This window comes from Cnephaeus nilssonii, assembly GCF_951640355.1.
Source record: "Cnephaeus nilssonii genome assembly, chromosome: X".
Classification (NCBI taxonomy): Eukaryota; Metazoa; Chordata; class Mammalia; order Chiroptera; family Vespertilionidae; genus Cnephaeus; species Cnephaeus nilssonii.
In genome coordinates this window covers 110,986,203-111,011,953 of record NC_137071.1, presented here as the reverse complement: position 1 = coordinate 111,011,953, position 25,751 = coordinate 110,986,203, and the positions used below count along the sequence as shown (strand labels likewise).

At 39.1% G+C, this 25,751-nt stretch overlaps 1 protein-coding gene across 5 annotated transcripts in view; it reads right to left on the bottom strand.

Moving 5' to 3' along the window:
- The window catches only part of SMARCA1 (SNF2 related chromatin remodeling ATPase 1), an 85,954-nt gene that overhangs the window by 29,161 nt on the left and 31,042 nt on the right, over positions 1-25,751 (bottom strand). For 3 of the 5 annotated variants that reach the window (XM_079764815.1, XM_079764816.1, XM_079764814.1), the window contains exons 12-19: positions 25,094-25,215; positions 22,382-22,417; positions 21,314-21,466; positions 17,371-17,503; positions 16,661-16,809; positions 12,646-12,765; positions 5,420-5,530; positions 3,042-3,155 (exon numbers count right to left, since the gene is read on the bottom strand). In XM_079764815.1, coding sequence (XP_079620941.1) covers positions 3,042-3,155; positions 5,420-5,530; positions 12,646-12,765; positions 16,661-16,809; positions 17,371-17,503; positions 21,314-21,466; positions 22,382-22,417; positions 25,094-25,215 — 938 coding nt within the window. The remainder of the gene's footprint in view (positions 1-3,041; positions 3,156-5,419; positions 5,531-12,645; positions 12,766-16,660; positions 16,810-17,370; positions 17,504-21,313; positions 21,467-22,381; positions 22,418-25,093; positions 25,216-25,751) is intronic. The other 2 variants (XM_079764817.1, XM_079764818.1) reach the window with 2 other exon arrangements.

The following is a 25,751-nucleotide window of genomic DNA, read 5'->3' as shown; positions in this document are numbered from 1 at the left end:
TTCAGGGCAAATTACTCAACCTCTCCATGCCTCATTTTCCTCATCTGTAAAATAGGATGTAGTTCTAGGGCTGTTATGAGAATAATGAGCTAATCTTTTTAAAGAACTTAGAACAGCCGAAGCCGGTTTGGCTTAGTGGATAGAGCGTCGGCCTGCGGACTCAAGGGTCCCAGGTTCGATTCCGGTCAAGGGCATGTACCTTGGTTGCGGGCACATCCCCAGTAGGGGGTGTGCAGGAGGCAACTGATCGATGTTTCTCTCTCATCGATGTTTCTAACTCTCTATCCCTCTCTCTTCCTCTCTGTAAAAAATCAATAAAATAAAATAAAAAGAACTTAGAACAGTAAGCATCACAAGAACTAAATAAGTAGCTATTATTATTTCACCACTCATCCACCCTTCTGTCTTAAAATCATCTCAATGGTTTTCCTGTGCTCTGAAGCTAAAGTTCAACCTCATTAATATGACCTATAACGGCTCCACATGACCCAACTCCACCTGCTCACTAGCTGCATCTCAAGTCACTTTCCTCCTCACTGGGCTTCTTTCAGTTTCTGAAAGGGCAATCCTCCCTACTGCAACACTTTTGCAGCTATGGATGCATTACCTGAGCTTTTCTCTCCCACACTGCATTTGGCTAATTCTTGTGCATCTCTCTGATCTGTTTAAATGACCCTTCCTTAGGGACCACTACTTTGATCTTGCAGTCCACATTAGATATCCATGTTATGCTCCCTTGTAGCACCCTGTGCAAGCACTGAAACACACAAATAACAATGTCACTACTCTGTGGTACCTGCTTAATGCCTGTGCCTTTTAGAATGTAAAGTCCATGTTCCTCTTACTCATTGCTTTATCTTCAGTGCTTGGCATAGAACCTGATACAGAGGAGTACTCAATAAATATGTATCAAATTTTTAAAAAGCCCTCCTTTCACTCATTCTCCCTGTCTTGTCACTTCTATCTGGAGGTGAAGAAGAGAAAATAATAGTAAGGTGCCATAGCATGGATTCCATGTCACCTTCCCTCTCCTCATTCATCCCTTTCCTCTCTTCTTACACCTTCCTCCTTTCTATCACCCTTTGCAGCTGTCCCTTCATTCCTCCCTCTTCTAAGGTTTCCTCTCTCCTCCATCTCCTTCCAGTTGGCCACCACCCAACCAATCATTGTGAGACCTCGCTCTTCACTACAAACTGCCTGTAAGGAAAAGCACTGTTTACATTAAAATCAGAGGTATGGTAAGAATGTGGTGGGCACTGTATTATTGCAGGGAACAGAATTTCAGTATCTTCAAAGAAGGAGCATAAACAATTCTATCAACAAAGATAATTTTTTATTGCTGCTTCTTGATTACCACTTGGCTCACCTCCCAAACATGTCACACCACTGTAAACACAGTCCTTATTTAGGGTTGCAGAAAGAAGCAGGGTTATGTCACATGCAGAAATAGCCCAGGATGTTTAAGTGGAAAGAGCATAGCATTTGAACATTGAGAACTTTGGTTTGGGACCAGCACCCTTGGCAATTCTGTTAACTGTGTGACTCTGAACAAGTCATTTAACCTCTCTGAATTTCAGTTTCCTCACCTACTATATAGAGGTGATAACAACACCTGTTTCACAGGGTTGTTAGTAATCAAATGAACTACGAGGTCTAACATTTCAATTAATTTTTCTTTCAAGTCTCACCAATAACAGTCAAAAATAACAAAAAGTAATGATCTAAACATAAAATTTTTATAACCCTTAGTGAGATAATATGTTTACCTTATGAAATAGTATTAACTACTTTATTAATTTCACTATTTTTATTTCACATTTTGTACCTATAACTTGCCTTTTTCTCTTGTCATATTACCATTTTCACTGTCTTTGAAATAGTTTTATGTCTGGTCTCAACGTTCAACTGGTTACTGTACACTTTTATAACTTCCTAAGAAGGATTTTATCCAGTCCTGTTGGTTAAATACATTCAAATTTAATAACATTTCCCTAACCAGATTATAACTAACTACTTATATTTACTTTAAGTTTCTTATTCCTATTTATATATATTTAAACTTTGGTACATGAAGAGCAAGCAAAGTTTTTTACCCTGTTTCAAATGGCAAAGCTTCCACTCTGTAATAATAGTAGAAACGCTCTCAAGATCCACTCTAGTTCCAAAATATAAATGAGCTAACTAAATACCTTATATACATGGAGCTTTTATAGACACATTATAACTTCTAATCAAAATAATTGGGCATAGTTCCACTTGTGTTAAAGGCTCACAAAATAAATTTTAAAACACAGCGTCCAGTTCATATAACTGAAATTTTTCTAAAATTATAATAATGTTAATATTTTTATAATTTCATTTATACTATTGGTTATACTTCTAGTCATACCTTTTTGTTCACTATGAAGTCAATTTCAACATATAGAAATAACATGATATGCATAATTTTCAATGTGATAGCTTTAGTGTGGTAACATTAAATTTCACTCACAAAAATGGGTTCCTATTTATCAATATAAATAAGAATTTTGAATTCTAAAATATCATTTTTAAAGTATATAATTTATTGTCATGTTTATCATTAATACCTGTGACCACAGTCTACTAATCACCAACAGGGCTTTCATCAACCTTGAACAATAAACTCAAAAATACTATTTCTTGTTCATATTTTTAAAAAATGATCAACCTTCCTATTATCTATCATACATTCACTTCTACCTAATCACATACCTGTTGTTCTTTCTACACATCCTTTAACCACTTGAACACTAGCATTATTAAAATAATATGTTATTATAACTATTTTAAAATACTGGAGAATTCTCCATTAATCTAATATGGTATAGTGATGATCCTACTGGCAATTAGGTAGATTGATGCTTTACTTCTATTTAACCCTCTTTGGTTTTAAAAACATCACTATTTTGATTTACTCTTACAACCTCTCAAATTAAAATAAAACACCTTCTAGTCTAGCTGAATAGATTATATTAGCTTAAAGGATTACATTACACTAGTCTAAAAAATTTAAATTTTACCTTATAGCCTATTGTCTTCCTATAATAAAGAATTTCTTTTTCCAGGAGCTCAAATAAACGTGGTGGGAAAAATTGAAAATCCTGAACATTTGGCTGTTTTGAAGGTCGTGGAGCCTGTGGGGGGGAAAACGCATGATATATATATACACACACACACACACATATATGTATATGTATATATATATACATACATATATATACATATGCATATATGTATATACATATATATATACATATATATACATATTTTTTCAGTACATAAGGTGAACATATTTATCTTTTACTATTTTTTTATATATCTATCTAATAATAGAGTAATATGCAAATCATCACTCCGCTACACTCACAAGCCACGCCCACCAGCCACGCCCCAGCCACGCCCACCATTCAATCTGAGCGAGTATGCAATTAAACTGAAAACATGGTCGCAGCCCCGCCCCCCAGCCTCTCCAGGTCTCTGGGAGTTGGAGAAGTCAGGCGCCAGCACCTGAGGCTGGCTGCAGCCACAGAGACCAAGAAGCCGCCTGCCCCATGATCCCAGGCTGCAGCCAGCCTCAGAAGCCTCAGGTCCGCCTGCCCCACGTCCTGGGGAGATGGAGAAACTGGGCCCCAGCGCCTGAGGCTGGCTGCAGCCACGGAGACCAAGAAGCCCCCTGCCCCATGATCCCAGGCCTCAGCCAGCCTCAGAAGCCTTAGGTCCGCCTGCCTCACATCCACCTGCCCCACATCCTGGGAAGACGGAGAAACCAGGCCCTGCGCCTGAGGCTGGGTGTGGCCGGGAGACGAAGAAGCTGCCTGTCCCATGATCCCAGGCTGCAGCCAGCCTCAGAAGCCTCAGGTCCGCCCGCCCCATGTCCTGGGGAGACGGAGAAACCGGGCCCCAGCACCTGAGGCTGGCTGCAGCCACGGAGACCAAGAAGCTGCCTGCCCCGTGATCTCAGGCCTCAGCCAGCTGGAGAAGCCGTTCACCCCACGTCCTGGGGGAGACAAGAAACCAGGTGCCAGTGCCTGAGGCTGGCTGCAGCCTGGGAGATGAAGAAGCCGCCTGCCCTGTGATCCCAGGCTGCAGCCAGCAGCAGAAACCTCAGGTCCGCCTGCCCCACCTCCTGGGGGAGACTGAGAAACCCGGCCTCAGCGCCTGAGGCTGGCTGCGACCTGGGAGATGAAGAAGCCGCCTACCCCGTGATCCCAAGCTGCAGCCAGCTGGAGAAGCCGCCCTCCCCACGTCCTGGGGGAGACAAGAAACCGGGTGCCAGTACCTGAGGGTGGATGCGATCTGGGAGATGAAGAAGCCACTTGCCCTATGATCCCAGGCTTCAGCCAGCTGGAGAAGCTGCCCACCCCATGTCCACCCGCCCCACGTCCTGGGAGAGATGAAGAAACCGGGCACCAGTACCTGAGGCTGGCTGCAGCCCAGGAGATGGAGAAGCCGCCCACCCTGCAGTCCTGGGCACCAGTACCTGCAGCTGGCTGTGGCCTGGGAGACAGAGAAGCCACCCACCCTGCGGACCTGGGCACCAGCACCTGTGGCTGGCTGTGGCCTGGGAGACAGAGAAGCCACCCACCCTGCGGACCTGGGCACCAGTAACTGCGGCTGGCTGTGGCCTGGGAGACAGAGAAGCCGCTCACCCTGTGGTCCAGGCGCCAGCACCTGCAGCTGGCTACAGCATGGTAGATGGAGAATCCGCCCACCCTGCAGTCCCGGGCACCAGCACCTGTGGCTGGCTGTGGCCTGGGAGACAAAGAAGCCGCCCACCCTGCAGTCCTGGGCGCCAGCACTTGCAGCTGCAGCACAGGCGAAGCCCCCTGTCCACCATCCCCTAAGGCTGCAGCCAGCCTGGGCGCCTATGGCTGACCAGAGGGAGGGAAGCCCGGATCCTGGGTGCCTGTGGTCAGCTGGAGGAGGGAATCCTGGGTACCAGGTGTGGGCCGAGGCAGAGGTAGTTAGGGGCAATCAAGCCAGCAGGGGAGCAGTTAGGGACAATCAGGCTGGTAGGCAGAAGCAGTTAGGGGCAATCAGGCAGGCAGGTGAGCGGTTAGGAGCCAGCAGTTCTGAATTGTGAGAGGGATGTCCAACTGCTGGTTATCCCATGAGGGGTCCCAGATTGGAGAGGGTGCAGGCCAGGCTGAGGGACACACTCCCCGCTGCCCCCCCACCCCGCCCCGTGCACGAATTTCGTGCACCGGGACTCTAGTAGAAAAATAAATACAATGAAATCCATTGATATGTCTGGGCCATATCAAGTACTTTTCTGTATTATTGTTATATTTTAGGGACTATGATTTAGCACTAATAGAAATAAATCTGATTCAAGATCAGGTTACAAAAGAATTCTTCTGTAGGACATAAAAACTGGCCTCATACTGTTTTCTTTTACCTTTGGAACCTTTGGCTCACTGACACGTAAAGCCTCTCTAAAGTAGGCATCCACTGCGTAGTTTGCTTTGCGTTCTCGTTTAGGAGGTTCAATCCATTCCACCATCCCGGGCTATACACAACAAACAAAAATGAGTAGTTTAATTACTCCAAACCGTTTTATAAAAATCAAGCACATCAAGGTTGCAGAAGCATGAGAAAACCAGAGCCCTTAGGAAGAACCAAAATTTGCTTTTTTATGTCACAAGAATGCATCCCAAGTGCCAAAACCTTGCCCTAAGGTGCAAGGATGGTTTTCTTTTTCTTTTTCTTTTTTTAAAGTAAGTTTAAAACTTGATTCTTCCTTAGCAATTGAGAAGAAATTGCACAATCTGGTTAGTTTTTGATGCCTAATAAATAAATCCAGGGTGGGGTAAAAGTAGGTTTACACTTGTGATTATTCAAAACATAGTTTATTCTTGTATTATTGCTTAATTATTATATTACTTTCCATACGAACAACTGTAAACCTACTTTTTCCCCACCCTGTAGTATCTACTAGAGAAAGAAGACTCACATTGATTCTGGTGACTCTGTTAAGTGTATGAAATAGAAAACAACTGAAAGGGGTAAATGATGAGTATCAATATGACAGGCACATATCACTTAAAATCAAGATAATTTTTTTTAATGAGACTTCTTGATAAGGTAGCTGTGGAAAAAGTCAGTGAAATCAGAATGACCTGAATGTGAAACCAGGTTCTGCCGCTTTACCAGTTGTATAACTTTGGAGAAATTATTTTTTCCATCTGTAACATGCAAATAATAATACCTACCCTAACGATTAAATGTGAATGTATATGTGAAAGCATTAGGTAAACTGTCAAGAGATCAATGTAAGTTATTATTTTTTAAATATATTTCTTTATTGATTTCATAGAGGAAGGGAGAAGGAGAGATAGAGAGAAACATCAATGATGAGACAGAATCATTGATTGGCTGGCTCCTGCACGCCCCCTACTGAGGATTGAGCCCACAACCCAGGCATGTTCCCTTGGCCGGAATGGAACCTGGGACCCTTCAGTCCACAGGCTGACGCTCTATCCACTGAGCCAATCTGGCTAGGGCTGTAAGTTATTATTAAGCATCCAAAGTGGGGTAAACAGTGATTTGGTAGTTTTACAAAACTTCACCCCAATATCAGCTAGAAAATACATTTTAAAAATAAGCAGACAAAACTGACAATAAACGTTCTGGAATCTATAGGAATGGTTTTCTTGTTCAGACATTTTTCTTGAGTTCATAGTGCCTAGCCTAGTGCCTTTACACAAAAGAGGCCATTAATCTATAATTAATGGTCCCACTCCAATCTTATCTAAGGGATGAGTTCCAACTTTGGTATCATATTTAAAGAGTGGATGATATACTCAGATTACAGGCTCAATCCCCAGTGTGGGGGCATGCAGGAGGTAGCTGATCAATGATTCTCATCATTGATGTTTCTATCTCTCTCTCCCTATCCCTTCCTCTCTAAATCAATAAAAATACATATTTTTTAAATAAAGAGTGGATGATAAACTAAGATGACTAGGATGGTTAGAGATCTACAAACTCGGTGTCTAGAGAAGTAAAGACTAAAGAGACATAATGGTGGCATCCACATAAGTAAAAGTCTATCAAACAGGAAAGAATACAGTTCTTCATTGATTCGTAAGATTAAAAACAACATGGGCAGTCACAGGAAAGTAGACTTCCACTCAATATAATTTAATATGTCTTAAGTACCTACTGTATTATTTGCAAGTCAGTGTCACAGGTACACAAATGAATAAAATAATCTCTTCCATTACGAAGCTTATAAATCAAACTAGAGGCCCAATGCATGAAATTCATGCAAGGGACTCAGTCCTCGCAGCCACAGCGGCTTGCCTTGGCCCTTGCAGCCCCAACTTCGTCCAGAAGGTCATCCGGAAGGACATCCAGAAGGTGTTTGGCTGTCTGGTCTAATTAGTATATTACACTTTTATTATTATAGGAAATAAATTTTCTGAGAACCAGAGAATATAAAACAATGAAATGAATTATCCTGAGAAGAGTAGAATTCCCAACATGACCACATTCTCAGGCTGGATAACTATCATCTATATCATAAAAGGCCTGAGGTCATGACGCCATAACGGTGGAATGACCAAACAACGGGTCACCAGGAGGTGCATGGAGCAACTCTTGCAGGCCGGGACTCACAGCTCACGCAGCGAGGTGGGGCTCATGCGGGGATGGCGGGGCTGGCGTAGCAGAGGTGGGTCCTGCGGCTCACTGCAGGGCAGGTCTAGGGTCCCGCGGCTTGCGCAGGGCGGGTCTGGGTCTTGCAAGATTTCACGCACTGGGCCTCTAGTAGATACTATAATGGGCCTTCTTAATTACAAAAAAAGATTAGAGTAACTAACCTTAAGGTCTCTTTTAACTCTAGACTTATGAGATATGGATAATATAATATGAATTTATATAAAATGAGAAATACCCTGAGCAGTGAAATGAGTTTTGTTTTTCTTCCCCTCAGATGGATTAATGTGGGATAATAGTAATATTTTATAAATAACCAATATTTTATTTGTCTCAATTGGGGTAAAAAATAAATCAATAATAATTTCCATTAACTCTCTAAAAGTAATGTATTTGATCATTTAAACTATACTTTTTTGAAGGTATAGGTACCCAAATTTGAAATAAGCATTAAATACCAATTCCTGAACTTTTAAAAACAGAATAAATCATGCTGAATTAGTTTGTTTCAGAAAGCAGTACATTTAATACAAACTTATTCAGATTAATTTATTCAGTATCAATGTCAGTCATTATGACTTAATCTACCAGGTATAGTTGTAAAGTACTGCAAGTGGTTCAACAAATCATATATGAAAATCTACCGCACTGTATAACTCCCATGATTTACGTATAAACAACATTCTTGCAAGTTTTTGATTCCTTCAAACGATAGTATGAACCTATTTTAAGAACCTATCCAGGAAATATGAAAAGATAGAAATAAAATATAATCTCAACTCAAATACTCAGAAAAAATCTGATTTGTCAGACATTCAATTATAAAAATATATCATCATCATCATTATTAAAACTTCTCTTTATCTGTATATCATTAGTTTGCTAGAATCAGAAACACAGGAAAACCAGTTATATTAGAAACAGACAAGTACTTTACTAAGTCTAATTTACCTCTAAGAATGTAGTAAGAAGCTCCAATGATATCTAGACTCTTCACTGTAATATTTTTCCACTTTGTAAAACACTCCTAATATCAGTAAGCCCATGGGAATAACTATAAAATTTATAAAATTAATATCACATAATGAGATCTAGAAAGCATATTAGGGAGGCAGTTTCCAGCCTGTGCATGTAGGCCTTCACCTCTCTCTCATCACAATAAAATGTAAATAGTCAGAATTAAGGTTATAAATATAACTAGATAGATTTAAGTCAAGACACTAAAAACTAACTGAAATAATGAATGCAACAAAGCATTGTAAGCATACTAGTTGTACTGCAAACTAAAATGGCTCGTCTCTCATTTTTTCTGTAAAGTCAATATCCAAGAATAAGGTTTTTTATTTTTTTATTTATTAAGGTATTACATCTGTGTCCTTATCTCCCCCCCATTGCCCCCACCCCACTCCCATTCATGCCCTCACCCCCCTGGTGTCTATGTCCATTGGTTATGCTTATATGCATGCATACAAGTCCTTTGGTTGACCTCTACCCCTTACCCACACCCTCCCCTACCTTCCCTCTGAGGTTTGAGCATCTGATCGATGCTTCTCTATCTCTGGATCTGTTTTTGTTCATCAGTTTATGTTGTTAATTATAATCCACAAGAATAAGTTTTTTAAATAAAATTCACTTCTGAAGTTAAAAAATATAGCAGCTTTATAAAACCATTTGAGCAACAAAATAATGATAGAATTGTATTAAAACTCAAAAATAAAATAACTTCCCTGGCCAGTGTGGCTCCATAGAGCAACGGCCTGGGCACTGAAAGGTTGTGGGTTCGATTCCCAGTCAAGAGCATGTACCTGGGTTGCAGGTTCAATCCCCGGACCCAGTTGTGGAGCCTGTGGGAGGCAACCAATCAATGTGTCTCTCTCACATTAATGTCTCTCTCTCTCTCTCTCTCTCTCTCTCTCTCTCTCTCCTCACTTCCACTCTCTCTAAAAAAAATCAATGAAAAAAATATCCTCACTCCTCTAGTGAGGATTAAAATTTTTTTAAATCAATGGAAAACATATTCTTGGGTGAAAATTAACAAAAAAATAAATAAATAAAAATAAGAATCCATGAGCCCATGTTGATATAAATAAATAACTGAGTATATAAATAAATGGGAAGGGACAGTTCTTCCTTACAACAAAAATCTCATTAATAAATGTAGATTTAGTAATGAAGAAAAATTTTTTAAATTACCATTAGGCAAACACTACAGTAATAACTGCTGTAGGCAAACTCCACCAATAGATGCTAAAATCAGTGAGTAAAAGTTTGAGGAATATCTTCCCCCAAGATATTTATCAATTACAAAGGGGAAAATGGTTATCCTGCAGTGGAGAAACCCAGCAGACATCACTTCAGCTAAGTGATAAAGGTTAACATCCCCAGTAGTAAGATATAGCGGCATCACATGTTCCCTGGTATGATGTATTGAGAAGGACATGGCATCCCTTCCATTGTATTCTTGCCAAAAATGCATAAGTTTCCATTAAAACACAAGAAAATGTTGGACAAACCCAAAATGAGAGACAAACTACAAAATAACTGACCAATACTCTTCAAAAGTGTCAAGGTCATGAAAGACAAAGAAAAACAGAACTATCACAGATTAGAAGAGACATAGCAAGAAAAACATAATGTGGGTCAAGAATATGAGAAGACAAGCCACAGCTTGGGAGAAAATATTTGCAAAAGACATATCTGCTAAAGGACTATTATCCAAAATATACAAAGAACTCTTAATACTCAACAATAAGAAAATAAACAACCTGATTAAAAATGGGCAAAAGACCTGAATAGTAACCTCCCCAGAGAAGATATACAGATGGCAAATAAGCAAATGAAAAGATGCTCTACATCATATGTCATCAAGGAAATGCAAATTAAAACAAGATACCACTACATACATATTAGAATGGCAAAAATCCAGAATACTGACAATATGAAATGCTGGTAAGGATGCATAGCAACAGGAACCCTCATTCATTGCTCATGGGAATTCAAAATGGTACAGCCACTTTGGAAGACAAGTTGTCAGTTTCTCATCAAATTAAACATACACTTACTATACAATCCATCAACCATGCTCCTTAGTATAAACCCATAGGAGTTGAAAATGTATGTCCACACAAATCTTTGCACCTGGCTGTTTATAGTAGCTTTTTTCACAACTGCCAAATATGAAAACAACCAGCATGTTTAGGTGAATGGATAAATAAACTTTTCAACATCCAGACACTGGAATATTACTCAACACTAAAAGAAATGAGCTATCAAGTCATGAAAAGTCATGGACAGAGCTTAAATGCATATTGCTCAGTGAAAGAAGCCAATATAAAAAGGTTACATACTGTGTGATTCCAAATATATGATGTTCCAGAAAAGGCAAAAAAAAAAAAAAAATACGGAGAAAGTACAAAGATCAGTTGTTGCAGGGGTTGAGGGGAGGGAGGGATTGATAGGCAGAGCACAGAGGATCTTTAGGGCAGTAAAACTATTCAGTATGATACTGTAATGGGGAATACAGGTCATTACACATTTATCTAAACCCATACAATGTACAAACCAAGAGTGAACCCTAATGTAAACGATGGTCTTTGAGTGATGATGATATGTCAGTGTAGGTTTGATAGTATCAAACATACCATTATTGTGGGGGATGTTGATAATGAGGGAAGCTGTGTTTGTGTGGGGGTAGGAGGAATATGGGAACTCTACTGTCTGCTCAATTTTGGTGTGAACCTAAAGCTGTTCTTTAAAAAAAAGCTCTCTTTTTTATTCAGTTACAGTTTACATTCAGTATTATTTTGTATTAGTTTCAGGTGTTTAGCATTGTGGTTAGACAATCATATACTTTACAAAGTGTTCCCCCTGGATATTTCCAATATCCATGTGGCACCATACACAGTTATTACAATATTATTGACTATATTTCCTATGCTGTACTTCATATCCCCATGATCTAGAGAGTATTATGCCAAGTGAAATAAGTCAGTCAGAGGAAGACAAATACCATATGATTTCACTTACATGTGGAATCTAAAGAACAATGTAAACAAACAAAATAGAAGCAAACTCACCAATACAGAGAATAGACTGATGGCTGCCAGAGCGGGGGGGGGGGGGGGGGGGGGGGAGGGGATGAGTGAAAAAGGTGAAGGGATTTATAAGTACAGATTGGTAGTTACAAAATGAAGCTGTTTTTCAAAATTGCAATGTGGAATCCTGGACTACATCCCCTGTTGATTTCCTAGATTTGATCATTGTACTATAATAATGTAAGTTGTTAAAATTAAGGAAATCTGAGTGAAGGATATATGTGAACTGTACACTATTTTTTTCGCAATAAAGTCTAAAGTCATTTCAAAATAAAAAGTTTTAAAATTTACAGTCACAATTCAATTAAACAAAATAAATAAAACTCCCATTTCTTCAAAAGATTCTTGCTATACGTAAGGCATTATTTCATAAATGAGAACACCTTACGAAGTCCTTCTATCATTTAAGTAACTATGTGTTAATAATATTATCACTAATATGTTTAGTACTAAGTGCTAAGTATATTGTTCTAATTACATTATGAATATTAACTCATTTAACCTCAGAATCATTCTAGGATATTACTATAACCTCCATTTGACAGGTGAGAAAACTGGGTACCCAAAGTCACTTAGTGATAGAGTTGGGATTTCAGCTTCAGAATCCAGGAACTCAACGACATTCCCACAGTGTTGCTCAAAAACAAAAGTAGTAGTCATAACAGCAACAGCAGCAAAAATGATGATGACAATAATGGTAATAACAAACCAGTAAAATATATTAAAGGTGGCCCTTTCATGAGATCTTCTGACTTACATCAAATTTCACTGTGCAACAGAGTATTGTATTAGGTAAGTACCAGCGATTTTTATAATTGTTATGGGGAGAAATGATCATTTGAGAGTCTAAGGGTTGGGGATAAAAAGTTACCTTCTGTTTTTCTCTATAATCTTCTCCTTCAAACTTGTACAAACTTTGTTCAGTGTCCATTCTAAAATTTCTCAGAGAAGACTCTCCCATTTTCTGCAAGCGTTCATTCATCTCTGCAGTCTACATTTGAAAGCATTGAAATTAGAAAATCATCACTGAATACTTATAAATATCTTAGTATACTCTATGTTTTTAAAAAGTCAAGTTTTGACACAAAATACCCAATCTGTTAACTTTTAAGGTAAGGATGTAATGCTGACATCAAACTTGAATATAAATTTAACTTGCCCCAAGTATTTTAAATACTTACCGTAAATGGTTCTTCCAAAGTATTCTTCAATTAGGCTTTCTTTAAAATATTTTATCATTGAAGATATAACCATATTATATTTTCTATTGCAAAATTTTAATGGGAAAAATAGCTAGTACTAAAATACAGGAAAACTTGGATTAAACAATTGGCATACTAACATAAGATTGCTCAAAATTCAAGATAATATCTGATACATGAAAAGATTCTCAACATCACTAATCATCAGGGAAATGCAAATTAAAACTACAATGAGTATCACCTCACACCTGTCAGGATGGCTATCATCAATAAATTATCAAGGAACAAGTAATGGATAGGATGTGGATAAAGGAACCCTTGTGCATTGTTGGTGGAAATGTCAACTGGTACAGTCACTATGGAAAACAGTATGGAGGTTCCTCAAAAAAAATTACAAATAACACTACTATACTATCCAGCAATTACATTTCTGGTTATTTATTTGAAACAAAGACAATAACTCGAAAAGATATCTGCATCCCTCATGTTCAATGCAGCATTATTTACAGTACTCAAGACATGGAAATGACCTAAGTGTCCATTGATATATGAATGGATATAAAATATATGGAGTATATGTATACAATGGAATATTACTCAGACATAAAAAAGAAGGAAATCCTGCCATATGCAACACTTGGATGCACCTTGAGGGCATTATGCTAAGTGAATAAGTCAGACAGAGAATGACAAATACCATGTGATATGTGGAATCTAAAAAAAAAACAAAAAACCTCATCAATACAGAGAATAGATTGGTGGTTGCCAGAGGCAGGGTGTGGAGTCAGTTATAAAATAAGTAAGTCCTGGAGATATAATGTGAATAAACAAAAAAATGGTCTGAAAAGTAAATTCTACAAACTTACAGAAAATATAGCAAATAGTGAACATGGAAAAATACCCCATGGGGATGGAATCAGCAAAATCCAGACTGTGAGCAACTCAAAAGGGAAATAACACAGTTTCTACACCACATAAATTAAAAGGAAAATAATACATAAAAAAGGGAAAACTACAGATTTTTAAAAATACAGATGACATATCAACCAATGGCAATGTGTAGACATTATGTGTATTCGAATTTAAAGAAACTTTTTAAAAAAGTATAGCTACTTGTGAAACAATTAGAAAATTTAATACTAACTGGATATTTGATATTATTAATGATTTATTGGGAGTTTTCAGGTAGTACAATTCTATAATTATTATGTTTTTAGAAAGCATTCTTACATTTTATTTTTTAACTTTTTATTTTTTTATATATTTAATTTATTGGGGTAACATCCTATATAATAAAAGCCTAGGTGGTGTTGCGTGACATCGTAACAAGATGGCTGCCACAAGCTAGCCACTCTCACATCGTCACAAGATGGCTGCCACAAGATGGCCACCACAAGATGGCCATCACAAGATGGCTGGCAGGGGAGGGCAGTTGGGGGCAACCAGGCCTGCAGGGGAGAGCAGTTGGGGGAGACCAGGCTGGCAGGGGAGGGCAATTGGGGGCGATATCAGGCCAGCAGGGGAGGGAAGTTGGGGGCCATCAGGCCAGCAGGGGAGGGCAGTTGGGGGTGATCAGGACAGCAGGGAAGTGGTTAGGGGACAATCAGGCTGGCAGGCAGAAGTCAAGGGACAATCAGGCAGGCAGGCGAGCAGTTAGGAGCCAGCAGTCCCGGATTCTGAGAGGTATGTCTGACTGCCGGGATTGGGCCTAAACCAGAAGTCAGACATCCCCCAAGGGGTCCCAGATTGGAGAGGGTGCAGGCCTGGCTGACGGACACCCCCCTCCCTGTGCACGGATTTTGTGCACTGGGCCTCTAGTTGGTTAATAAATTATATAGATACTAGAGGCCTGGTGCATGAAAATTCATGCACTGGAGGGGGCGTCCCTCAGCCCGGCCTGCCTTCTCTCACAGTCCAGGAGCCCTCAGGGGCGGGAGGTGACCCAGTGATTAGGGGAAGGTGACGCCCCATCATACCTCTGCTGCCGCCACTGCCGATAGCACAAGCCTCGGCTGGCTGTGGTTACCTGAGCCTCGGGTGGCCCTGGGCAGCTGGGCAGCCACCATTCAAGGCTTGCCTGCCCCTCGGGCCAGCCCTGGGCAGATGGGGTGCTGAGAGACTGGGTAACTCCAGAGGCAGGCGTGCAGCTGTGGGCGCTGCCATCTTTGAGGGCGTGGCAGTCAATTAGCATATTCCCTCCTTATTGGCTGTGGGCACCACCATCTTTGCAATGTTGTGAGGGTCAATTAGCATATTCTCTCTTCATTAGATAGGATCAGGTGTACAATTCTATAATACCTCAGCTGTATACTGTATTGTGTGTTCACCACCACAAGTCAAGTCTTCCTCCATCACCATTTATTCTCCCTAAACCCTCTTCTACCTCCTCCCATCCCCTCCCCATTCCTTCTGGTAATCACCATACTGTTGTCTGTGTCTATGAGGAGTTTTTTTTCTTTGCTTAATCCCTTCGGCTTTTTCATCCGGCCCCCCTACCCGCCTCCCCTCTGACAGCTATCAGTCTGTTCTCTGTATTTAGTCTGTTTCTATTTTGTTTTTTAGTTTATTTTGTTCATTAGATTCTACATATAAGTGAAATCATAGTACTGGCTTCTTTCACTTAACATAAAGCTATGGAACATTAATACAATGGAATACTACTCAGTCATAAAAAATGAAGGAAATCTTACCATTTGTGAAAGCATGGATGGATCTGTCTACTTTTGCTTATGTTTAAAATTATCCAAAATAATTTCTGGCAAAAAGCAAATTCAACACAAAACCACAATATTCTGCAACAGCTTATTATATATACCTTAACAAATAATGCTTTAATATTTCATGAAATGTTCAGAAAAGATTTTCAGTTAACAAAATTTATCAGCAATTTTTAATCCAGTGCAAAAAATATAGTCCTGATATATGTGATTAAACACAAAATTTATTTTGTTTTTATACCAACTTTATTTTCAACAATCATCTAATAAAAGAATAATATACAGATTGATCATCACTGCAACACACAATATAGCTGCCCCCATGTGGACACAAGATGGCCACCACAAGATGGCCAGCAGGAGAGGGCAGTTGGGAGGCACCCGGCCTGCAAGGGAGGGCAGTTGCGAGGGACCAGGCTTGCAAGGGAGGGCAGTTGGAGGTGATCAACCCTGCAGGAGAGGGCAGTTAGGGGTGACCAGGCTGGCAGAGGAGGGAAGTTGGGGGCAAACAGGCTGGCAGGGGAGCAGTTAAGCATCAACCAGGCTGGCAGCAGAGTGGTTAGGGGGTGATCAGGCTGGCAGGCAGAAGCGGTTAGGGGCAATCAGGAAGGCAGGAAGGCAAGCAGTTGGGAGCCAGCAGTCCTGGATTGTGAGAGGGATGTCCCAGATTGGAGAGGGTACAGGCTGGGCTGAGGGACAACCCCCTGCCGTGCACGAATTTCGTGCACCGGGCTTCTAGTATAGTATAAGGTCACTCAATGTTAAACTCTGGTTCATAGTCTTTCTTAAACTAAAGAAACCTAAACTACCCCAGGATATAAATCTACAAATTCTTAGAGAGGACATGAGTCTTTTGAAGCATGAGGTTTAAAACATGTATTTGAAACAACACAAGTACAGAGAGCATGTTGATGTATGTTGATTTCAAAACAATCCATCGTGAAAACAAAATGCCATTTTAACTAACCTTCTTTTCCCCTCTTTCCAGAAGAGTTGTAATGTCTTCATCTGTCAGCTCACTTTCCTTAGAAGCAAAAACATGAGTGGCTCCATGACGTATCATTTGCAACATTTCCTCTTTGGCCAGCTTGTTAGACTGTTGGTCAATGAGTCTTCCTAATAGCAAAAATAAAAGTTATATATATTCTACTATATTCCAAAGAAAGCATGACATAACAGTTCTAATAAGACACCACTACATGTATCCATAAGTAAAGCTTTATAAGAACAAAAATTCGTGAGCTTTAAAGTTATTTTTAATTAACAGCCCTACAAGTTTTTCTTCTATCATACCTTCTATTTCAACATGAATTTCCTTCTGTAAAATTCAGCTAAAACTCAGAAGGACAGAAACATTTTTTCAAGTATAGACTTCACTTTTTAAATCAAATTTTTCTGTATGGAAAGACACCCTCAAGTACCTATTTTAAAAACATTTTAACTCAACATTTTGTCTGTCAAAAGACATAACATTGACATTTGGCTATAAGCTATTAATGTTTAACTAGCTTATAGTGAATGCAAGGCTTTAGCCTTATATTTTAAAAACTGACATTTTTCGCTCACTAAGCTTGCAAATTTTGGTCAACTTTCACTAAAGGTAATCTCCTTTGAAGAAAGTTGCATGTACTTTTGAGAAAAAAAAACACACCTAATTAAGTTTATACATATAAATACCTTGTTGTATAACAATTGAGTCAAGTCTCAGTTTTATCTCAGCTCTTTCTACAATCCTTTCTTCAACAGTATTGTCAGTGATGAGACGGAACACACGTACTGGCTTCTTCTGACCAATACGATGTGCTCGATCCTAATAGAAAAAAATTCTATTATAAGATTTTGGTACTCTGGATAAAAGGTAATATAGCCACCATCTGCTATAAAAATCTGAAACTAAAATTAGTTCCTAACCTCTCTATACCTACAAATTTTGAAAAAAGCATAATGACTATAAAAGGTAAAGCCCTACCATATGACCTACCAAGTCCACTTCTGGATATTTATCAAAGAAAACGAAAATACCAATTCAAAAAGAAATATGGACCCCTATGTTCACTGCAGCATTATTTACAATAGCCAAGATATGGAAGCAACCTAGGTGCCCATCAATCGATTAGATGAGTGGATAAAGATGTGGCATATAGTTTTTTTTTTCAATGAAATATTACACAGCCATAAAAAATGAACTCTTGCCACTTACAACAACACAGATGGATCTAGAGGGCATTTTTCTAAGTGAAATGAGTTAGATAGAGAAATACATTTATATATTTCACTTATATGTGAAATCTAAAAAACAAAACATAAATGGACTCATAGATACAGAAAACAAACTAATGGTGACAGAGGGGGGATGAGCAATAAGATGAAGGGGATTCCGCAACACAAACTTTCAGTTATAAAATAAATCACGAGGATATAATGTATAGCATAAGTAATACTAGGGGCCCGGGGCACAAAATTCATGCACTGGGGGGAGGTCCCTCAGCCCAACCTGCCCCCTCTCACATACTGGAAGCCCTCAGGGGATGTCCTACTGATAGCTTAGGCCCGCTCCCAATGGGGAGCGGGCCTAAGCCGCAGTCTGGCCTCCCTTTTTGGGAGGCAACCGGGCTGGTCAGAGATAGGCACCAGCCCCATCACCCCACTGCTGCAGACACTGCCAGTCACCGCAGCCACCAAGGTGTTTTCATCAACACAGACTCCAGTCCTTTCACCATAAAAAAATGACAACTTCCTTTAAGCATTTTCAAGACGTGTCTTTCATAGGATATGACATTTCTTTCTTTATTTTTTATCCTCACCTGATGATTTTTAGAGAATGTGGAAGAGAAAGGGAAAGACAGAGCGAAACATCAAAGTGAGAGGAACACTTTGATTGGTTGCCTCCTGCATGAGCCCTGACCTGGGCCAGGGAGAAGCCTGCAACCTAGGTACATGCCTTTGATCAGAATTGAACCTGGACCCTGCTGTCTGCAGGCCGAGGCATTATCCACTGAGTCAAACTGGCTAGGGCAGGATATGACATTTCTTAGCCCTCCAGCAGCGGACCCTCATTTTTTTCTCCAGGAGTGTGGTGGAAAAACCCTAGATCACCTTTTTGGATTCTTATACCCAAGATACTAAAAATATTACCAGTGGCATACAGGAAGCTTAGCCAATGAGCGGTCAGAAAAGGTGTTTCCTCTGTAGTTTACACCTATCACCTCTGATCTCCGGCTCCACCCCTGCCGAGGCCTAAAGCCTCGGGCCTGGGTAGGGGTCCCCCAGCTCCCTCTGATCGTCAGCTCCATCCCTGCCCAGGCCCAAAGCCTCTGGCCAAGGCTTGGGGCCTGGGCAGGGGCCCCCCAGCTCCCTCTGATCACTGGCTCCGCCCCTGCCCAGGCCCCAAGCCTCTGGCTGAGGTTTGGGGCCTGGGCAGGGGCCCCCCAGCTCCCTCCGATTGCTGGCTCCACCCCTGACCAGCTCCCTCTGATCGCTGGCTCCACCCCTGCCAAGGCCTAAAGCCTTGGGGCCTGGGCAGGGGACCCCCAGCTCCCTCTGATGGCCGGCTCCACTCCTGCCCAGGAGCTCCCTGGCTCAGGCCCTTCTCAGGTTGCTCAGGACCCACACGGGGCCTACCTCAGAGTGACCTGGGTGCTGAGAAAGTTCCCAGGACCCAGGCTGCTGGGCGCCTATGTATGCAAATTAACCTCCATCTTTGCTGGGTTAATTTGTATACTCACTCTGATTGGCTGTGGGCGTAGCGGAGGTACGGTCAATTTACATGTTTGTCTATTATTAGGTATGATAGGTATGATAGTCATCATTATAGCTTTGTGGACTTACCATGCTGGTCACTTCATAGGGTATACAAATGTTGAATCACTTTATTGTATACCTGAGACTAATATAATACTACATGCCAACTACATAAATTATTTTTTAAAAACTAGGGGGAGCTGAACGCTTCTTGACTAAGTTACTAAATAATTTTTAACCCACTAAATCCAAACACCTTCTACATGAGCAAGGACTTTTGTAAGTAAGGGAAAAAGTAGTTAACAAGTGTTGCTATGGTAGCAAAAGTCAGCTTTATCTCATCATTGAAACAGTTCCTTCTGCTTGCTCAGGCAATTCAGGAATCTGTAGTAGAGTCATAAAAATTAATCAGATACTAATATCCTTACTGTATATTGGTCTAGAATTGGTCCTATGGTTTATAGTTGGTAAAGCTGACAAGTGGCAAGTTCTGATATTAAAACATCTAGGGGTAGTCGTTTTTAAAACACAGAAGCTGCTAGAGCAAGTAGGTGAAGGGAGGATGGTAGTTGAGAAAAAAAATTATCAAAGAAACATAGTTCAAAACAGCTCTTGTACTAAATATAAAAATACCAGAGCCCAGTTACACTTTCAACACTGAAAGAGAATGCAACATCCCTACACATATTTTAAATTTCAAACTCAAATCAGTAAATTGTGAAACAGCTATACTCTAACAATTTTATGGAAATAAAGGTTATAATCAATAAGTTTTCCATTTCAGTAACACTGTAACTTACTTGGCTTGCTCCTACTTAGTTATATCAAACAGGTAGTTTGGTACCATGCTAAAATAACAATTATGCCAAAGTATATTGATTTTCAAATGTCCCAATGGTCAATATTTTCAATTCTCTATCATAAAAGAAAATGAAAGACTTCTGCCCTAACCGACATGGCTCAGTGGATAGAGCATTGGCCTGCGGACTGAAGGGTCCTGGGTTCGATTCCAGTCAAGGGCATGTACCTTGGTTGTGGGCACATCCCCGGTAGGGGGTGTGCAGGAGGCAGCTGATCGATGTTTCTCTCTCATAGATGTTTGTAACTCTATCCCTCACCCTTTCTCTCTGTAAAAAATCAATAAAATATATATTTTTTTAAATGAAAGACTTCTAAGCTATGCCTCACTGGCATATGACTTCCAAAGACAGTCAGTTATTCCATAACTTATTGGGATTTTGAATGAATAACTCTTTTGAATCTTTTTACTTCTGAAATTGTATTTCTATATCTTAAGATGTGTCACATTGACAGAAGTTGTAGCTCTAGTTCAATAAATGACACCATGATGAAAGATAAGAGAAATAGCTCCCTGAAAAAAAAATTTAAGGTAGAACAGTTTCTGATACTGTCCTTAGGAAACAAATGTTTTCCTGGAATATTTTCCTTTGTTACCTTTTTACCTTCTCGCCCCAAATGTTTTATTACAAAAGTTAAAATCGCACCTCTCCCAATTTCAGTACTAAGGATTTTAATATATTTAACTGTTAAGCAGAATAATATTAAGAGACTTTTAACCCTCTTCATTAAAACATGCATGTGTCCTCTTCAAGACATTTCTTTTTCATGATAAAAAGCCAAAAATCGACACACAAATGCTATAGTTGGATTTGGGTATGTTTATTTTCATTTCCTTTGTTTGTTTTTGCAGTTAGCACAATTGAAATATTGTTTATTTTCCAGGAGAATCTATTTTAGCATCTACAAAAACTCCCCAAGATTATTGTTACCCTTTTATCATAAATTGTCTTTGTGCTATATAAATAACAATAGTATTCTGAGCAAAGAAAAATTTCTGACATCATTAAAGATTACTAACCATAGCTTGTAGATCAACCTGTGGATTCCAGTCTGAATCATATAGTATAACCACATCAGCACTGGCCAAGTTAATTCCGAGACCTCCAGCCCTGGTACTCAGCATAAAGATGAATTTGCTGCTATTAGGAGCATTAAAAGCCTCTATTGCTTCCTTTTTTTAAATTGACACAGAAGAGGCAAGAGAAAGAGAGAAAAATCAGATTATATTACCTTAAAAATAATTTTAACATGCAGACTCAAAACCCCACTTCATATTATTCTCCCACCTTCTAAAATATAAACATTTAGCTATCTATATACTGTACTGTGTGAGTTGCTGTAGGAAGTATATTGCATAAAATTCCTAATCTTTATGAGAGTACATCAATAGAGTCAAACTTAGAACACTCATATAAACAAATTTAACTAAGCCAGTAATAAATCATTTGAATTATTTTAAAACAATAATAGTGAAAATGTTTTAACTAAGTGAGAGTTGACATATATCTAGGGGGCAAAATGTCAGATATGTCAACTTCATTCCCATTAGTCTATGATGAATTGATAAGGAAGGTATAGTTTAGGAGATCAGCCAAGAAAGAAAAAGTTTTAGAAATGGGAATGAGAGCAACAGATATAGGGGAAGGTAAGTAGATTTATTTTGATAACCTAGAAGTAATGAGGAAAATTAGGAAGGTAATCAAGGGATATTTAGTAAAGAGCTTTAAAAATTAATGGAATGTTAATATCCTTACTATATAAAGATCTCATACAAATTAATTAGAAAAAAATACTAAGACCCCAAAAGAAAAAATGAGCCAAAAAAAAACAGACAATACACAGAAAAACAATCACAAATGGCTAATAAACACAAGAATAATGTTCAATCCACTAGTAATCAAATAAATACAAATTAAAACATAATACCATTGTTTGAAGATTTAAAAAAAAATGATAATACTCAATGTTGACGAGGGGGGCGGTGAGACGGGCACTCTCATACATTGCTGCTGGGAGTGTAAATTGGTACAACCTTTCTGGAAAGCAATTTGGCAATATGCATCAAGAGTCTTAAAAATATTCATACCCTTTGACCCAGTAATTCCACTTCTAGGAAATTATCCTAAGGAAATAATCAGAGACGTGCACAAAGATTTATGTATAAAGACTTTCACCTTACCATTATTTATAAATAGTGAAAAATTTGAAACGACCTAAATGATCAACAATAGGGGATAAATTATTCATAGTACATCCATAAGATGAAATATTACACTAAAATTATTTTTACAATGACTTTTTTACTGATACAGGAAAGTACAATTTGATGTTGAGTAAAAAGTATCAGGATACTGAACTTTATATATAATGGACATAGTATAACAATTATAATCTTTTAATGTATATTTTACATATACTCATACTTATATATTTAATATATACATGACTATATACATTAAAAGATTGACCAGAAATACTTTTCTTTTCCAAATTTCCTTCAGCAATCGAATATTACTGTTATAATCACAAAATATAGGCAGTTAGACTTTTCATGAATGGAATGGCATGGTCAAAAGTTGCAGGCAGAAAAGGTGACTCCCACTGCCAGTCAGTATAGAATGTAGAGAGGGCAGTATAGAAAGCAGCATGGTGTAGTGAGAGGCAATTTGGTGTAGAGGAAATAGCAAAAACCTGGGCGTGAATCATAATTCTACCATTTATTACATATGTGGATCTGAGCAAGCATTTAACCTCTCTGAGACACAGTTTCAAGTACAGAAAAATTTACCAATACTTTACTGGGCTGCTGGACGAATTCAATTGGAACTATAAGTTGCCTAGCTTATAGTAGTAGTTGCTTGACAAATGTTAGTCCCTTTCCCTATAAAAGTGAGGATGCCAATTAAGTGCACATTACAGGAACTGAGTCAGAGGATGACCAAAGACTTAGCTGAATTTAACTGTATCAATGGAGAAAGGGCAAATCTGTAAGCTGTTGCGAACGAATTCTTCATTATCAGCTGGGAAATGATTAAAGTAAGGAATCAAATATGGTCTTCCCCTTCTTATTGGGAAAATAATAAAAATGATTGAAATGATTGTGTGGACAACAACATAATGAAAAAGCAGGGCATTTCCAAAAAATAAAAAATGATCAGCTCTGACTTTGCTGTATCTAAAGTCAATATATGCAATTTAAAGCCTCTGGAGGGAGAACAGTATTTGAAATTTTAAGAAAACAGAAGAATTTGGGCATAATTAGGTAACGTCTATGATGTTTATCAGGAGGGAGATCAGCTAGAAATGCAAATTGGCTAGTTGAAGTCAGAAAGCATCTACTCTTCTGCCTTAGTATCATCTTTATTCCAGGAAGCAGGGTCATTATGAATGGTACTATATGGTCTATGCTTAAAGTGGATTTGGAGAAACCCATTCTCAAGAATAAATCGGCAAAAGCCCAATAAACCTTCAAGTTACCATTTCAGAAAGAGTAAAATACTATAGAGCAGGGGACAGTGTAAGCTTTCAAATGTCCTACTATTGTAAATGTTACTGCAAGTGTTTCCCCAAGTGGGCAGCAGGTAAACCCTTAATATGAAAAGGACCTGTGTACCTATCCTATGCTCTAGCCAGGCTTCAATGCAACATACAAGGGACAGAGGGCCCGCCGCAGCTATGGAGGGAGAAGGCCATGTGCTGAGTCTTTGTGACCTAAGAAGGGGCCCCAAAGCTGAGAGGTAAAAAGGACTGTGTGCAATCTCATGACATGCGCTATAAACTGCACGACACAATTTAAAAACTGCATTCATACCTATTATATCCAATGGTCCTCACAACGTTGTCAGATAAAAGAAGCCTAGGTATTAATATTACCCTTATAATACAGTTAAAGATACTGAGGCTCAGAGAATTAAATGGCTTGCACACACTACAAAGTGGTGGAGTTGGTGCTAAAATTCAGGTCTTCTGAAACCAAGTTCAATGCATTTTCCACTATACCATGAAATCACGATCTTTGCCCAGAGCATGAGTACAGACTTAAAACAGAGGCCAAAGACAGAGTCCTGAAGGATCACAGAAAAGAGAAGATAAATTAGCAAAGCCCTCCCCAAAAAGTGCTTTAAAATGTTTAAAATACATTAGACCCATGACATTCGTGAGGAATAATCTAAGACCTAGAAGAATTTCCAAATATGAGAAAAATACTGGATGCTAAGTAGGCTTCCTCACTAACTAAATGACTCTTTTCTGCACACCAAACTTTTAGTATTCCAAGATCCAAATGTATGATCAGCACCTATACCTATGTTATCCCATTTCAGTTTTACAAAATCTCTGTAAGATTGAGATTATTCCGTTTACAAATTACTGTTTCTTGAGTCTTTAGGGTTGCTCATAAAGTGGAAAAATCTCAATGTTAAACTCCACGAATGGTGAGGGTCTACTGTAGGAGGCAAATCAATAAAAGAAAATGACATTAAAATCAGAAGTCAAAGAGTTAGCTGAGAAGCAGTTAGTAATCAAAAGGTCAGAGATAGCAATGGTTAGAGGAGGTAAAGATGCAATAGTGTAGTATCCTTTAGATAAGTGAGAATGTCTTTGAAGACCTTGAAAAGAATGATTGGTAAAGAGTCAGTGTAATGGAAGCCAAATTGAAAATCTCAGAGAGAGAGAGGAGTGGCAGTGAGAAATTCAATGCATCTAGCTACAAAAAAGGTCAAAGTTCAAAACTCCTTAATGATGAAAACATGGCTTACTTGAACTCTAAATTTTGAAGTCTTTATTTTCTCATCCTTACCTCTCTTTCTTCATGTGGGGTTTGTCCATCCAATCGACAATACTCATAACCACGCCACATACAATAATCCTCCAAAATGTCCAGCAAGCGAATCATCTGGCTAAAAATGAGGACCCTTGAACCTACAACATTTTACCAAAAAAAGCAAGTTATTCAGCTTGTGTAAAACTAACTTGAAAGTTACAAAAATAAAAGTAAGCATCATATGAAATATAAATATGTAGCACATGAACACACACACTTATACACATACTCATCTTCAAGGCATGCTATACATTTGTTGAGGTGATCTAACACCTGACTTTCTCTGTCCTGAGGCTGAGCAATTAATTGGTCATAGTATTCTAACTATTCTCTTCTCTCTAGTCTTTTCTCCTTAGTAGATTCCCCCATACTGCTTCCAAGGTTCTCTTCCAAAAATACAAGTCTGATTTTATCACATACCAAACCAAGTCGTCTCTGAATTGCCCTGCAACCCACCCTGCCTTCAAATAAGCACAAATTCCTTAAAGCATGTTTTAAAAGGCCTTTTGTAACATGGCCCCATCCATCTTCCCAGATTCATTAATGCCGCTCTACCCCAAATACCATAAGCTCCATATTCCCTTCTTTCACACCTGTCTTCATTACTCTGGAAAACCCTTCCCCTTCTTTTCCA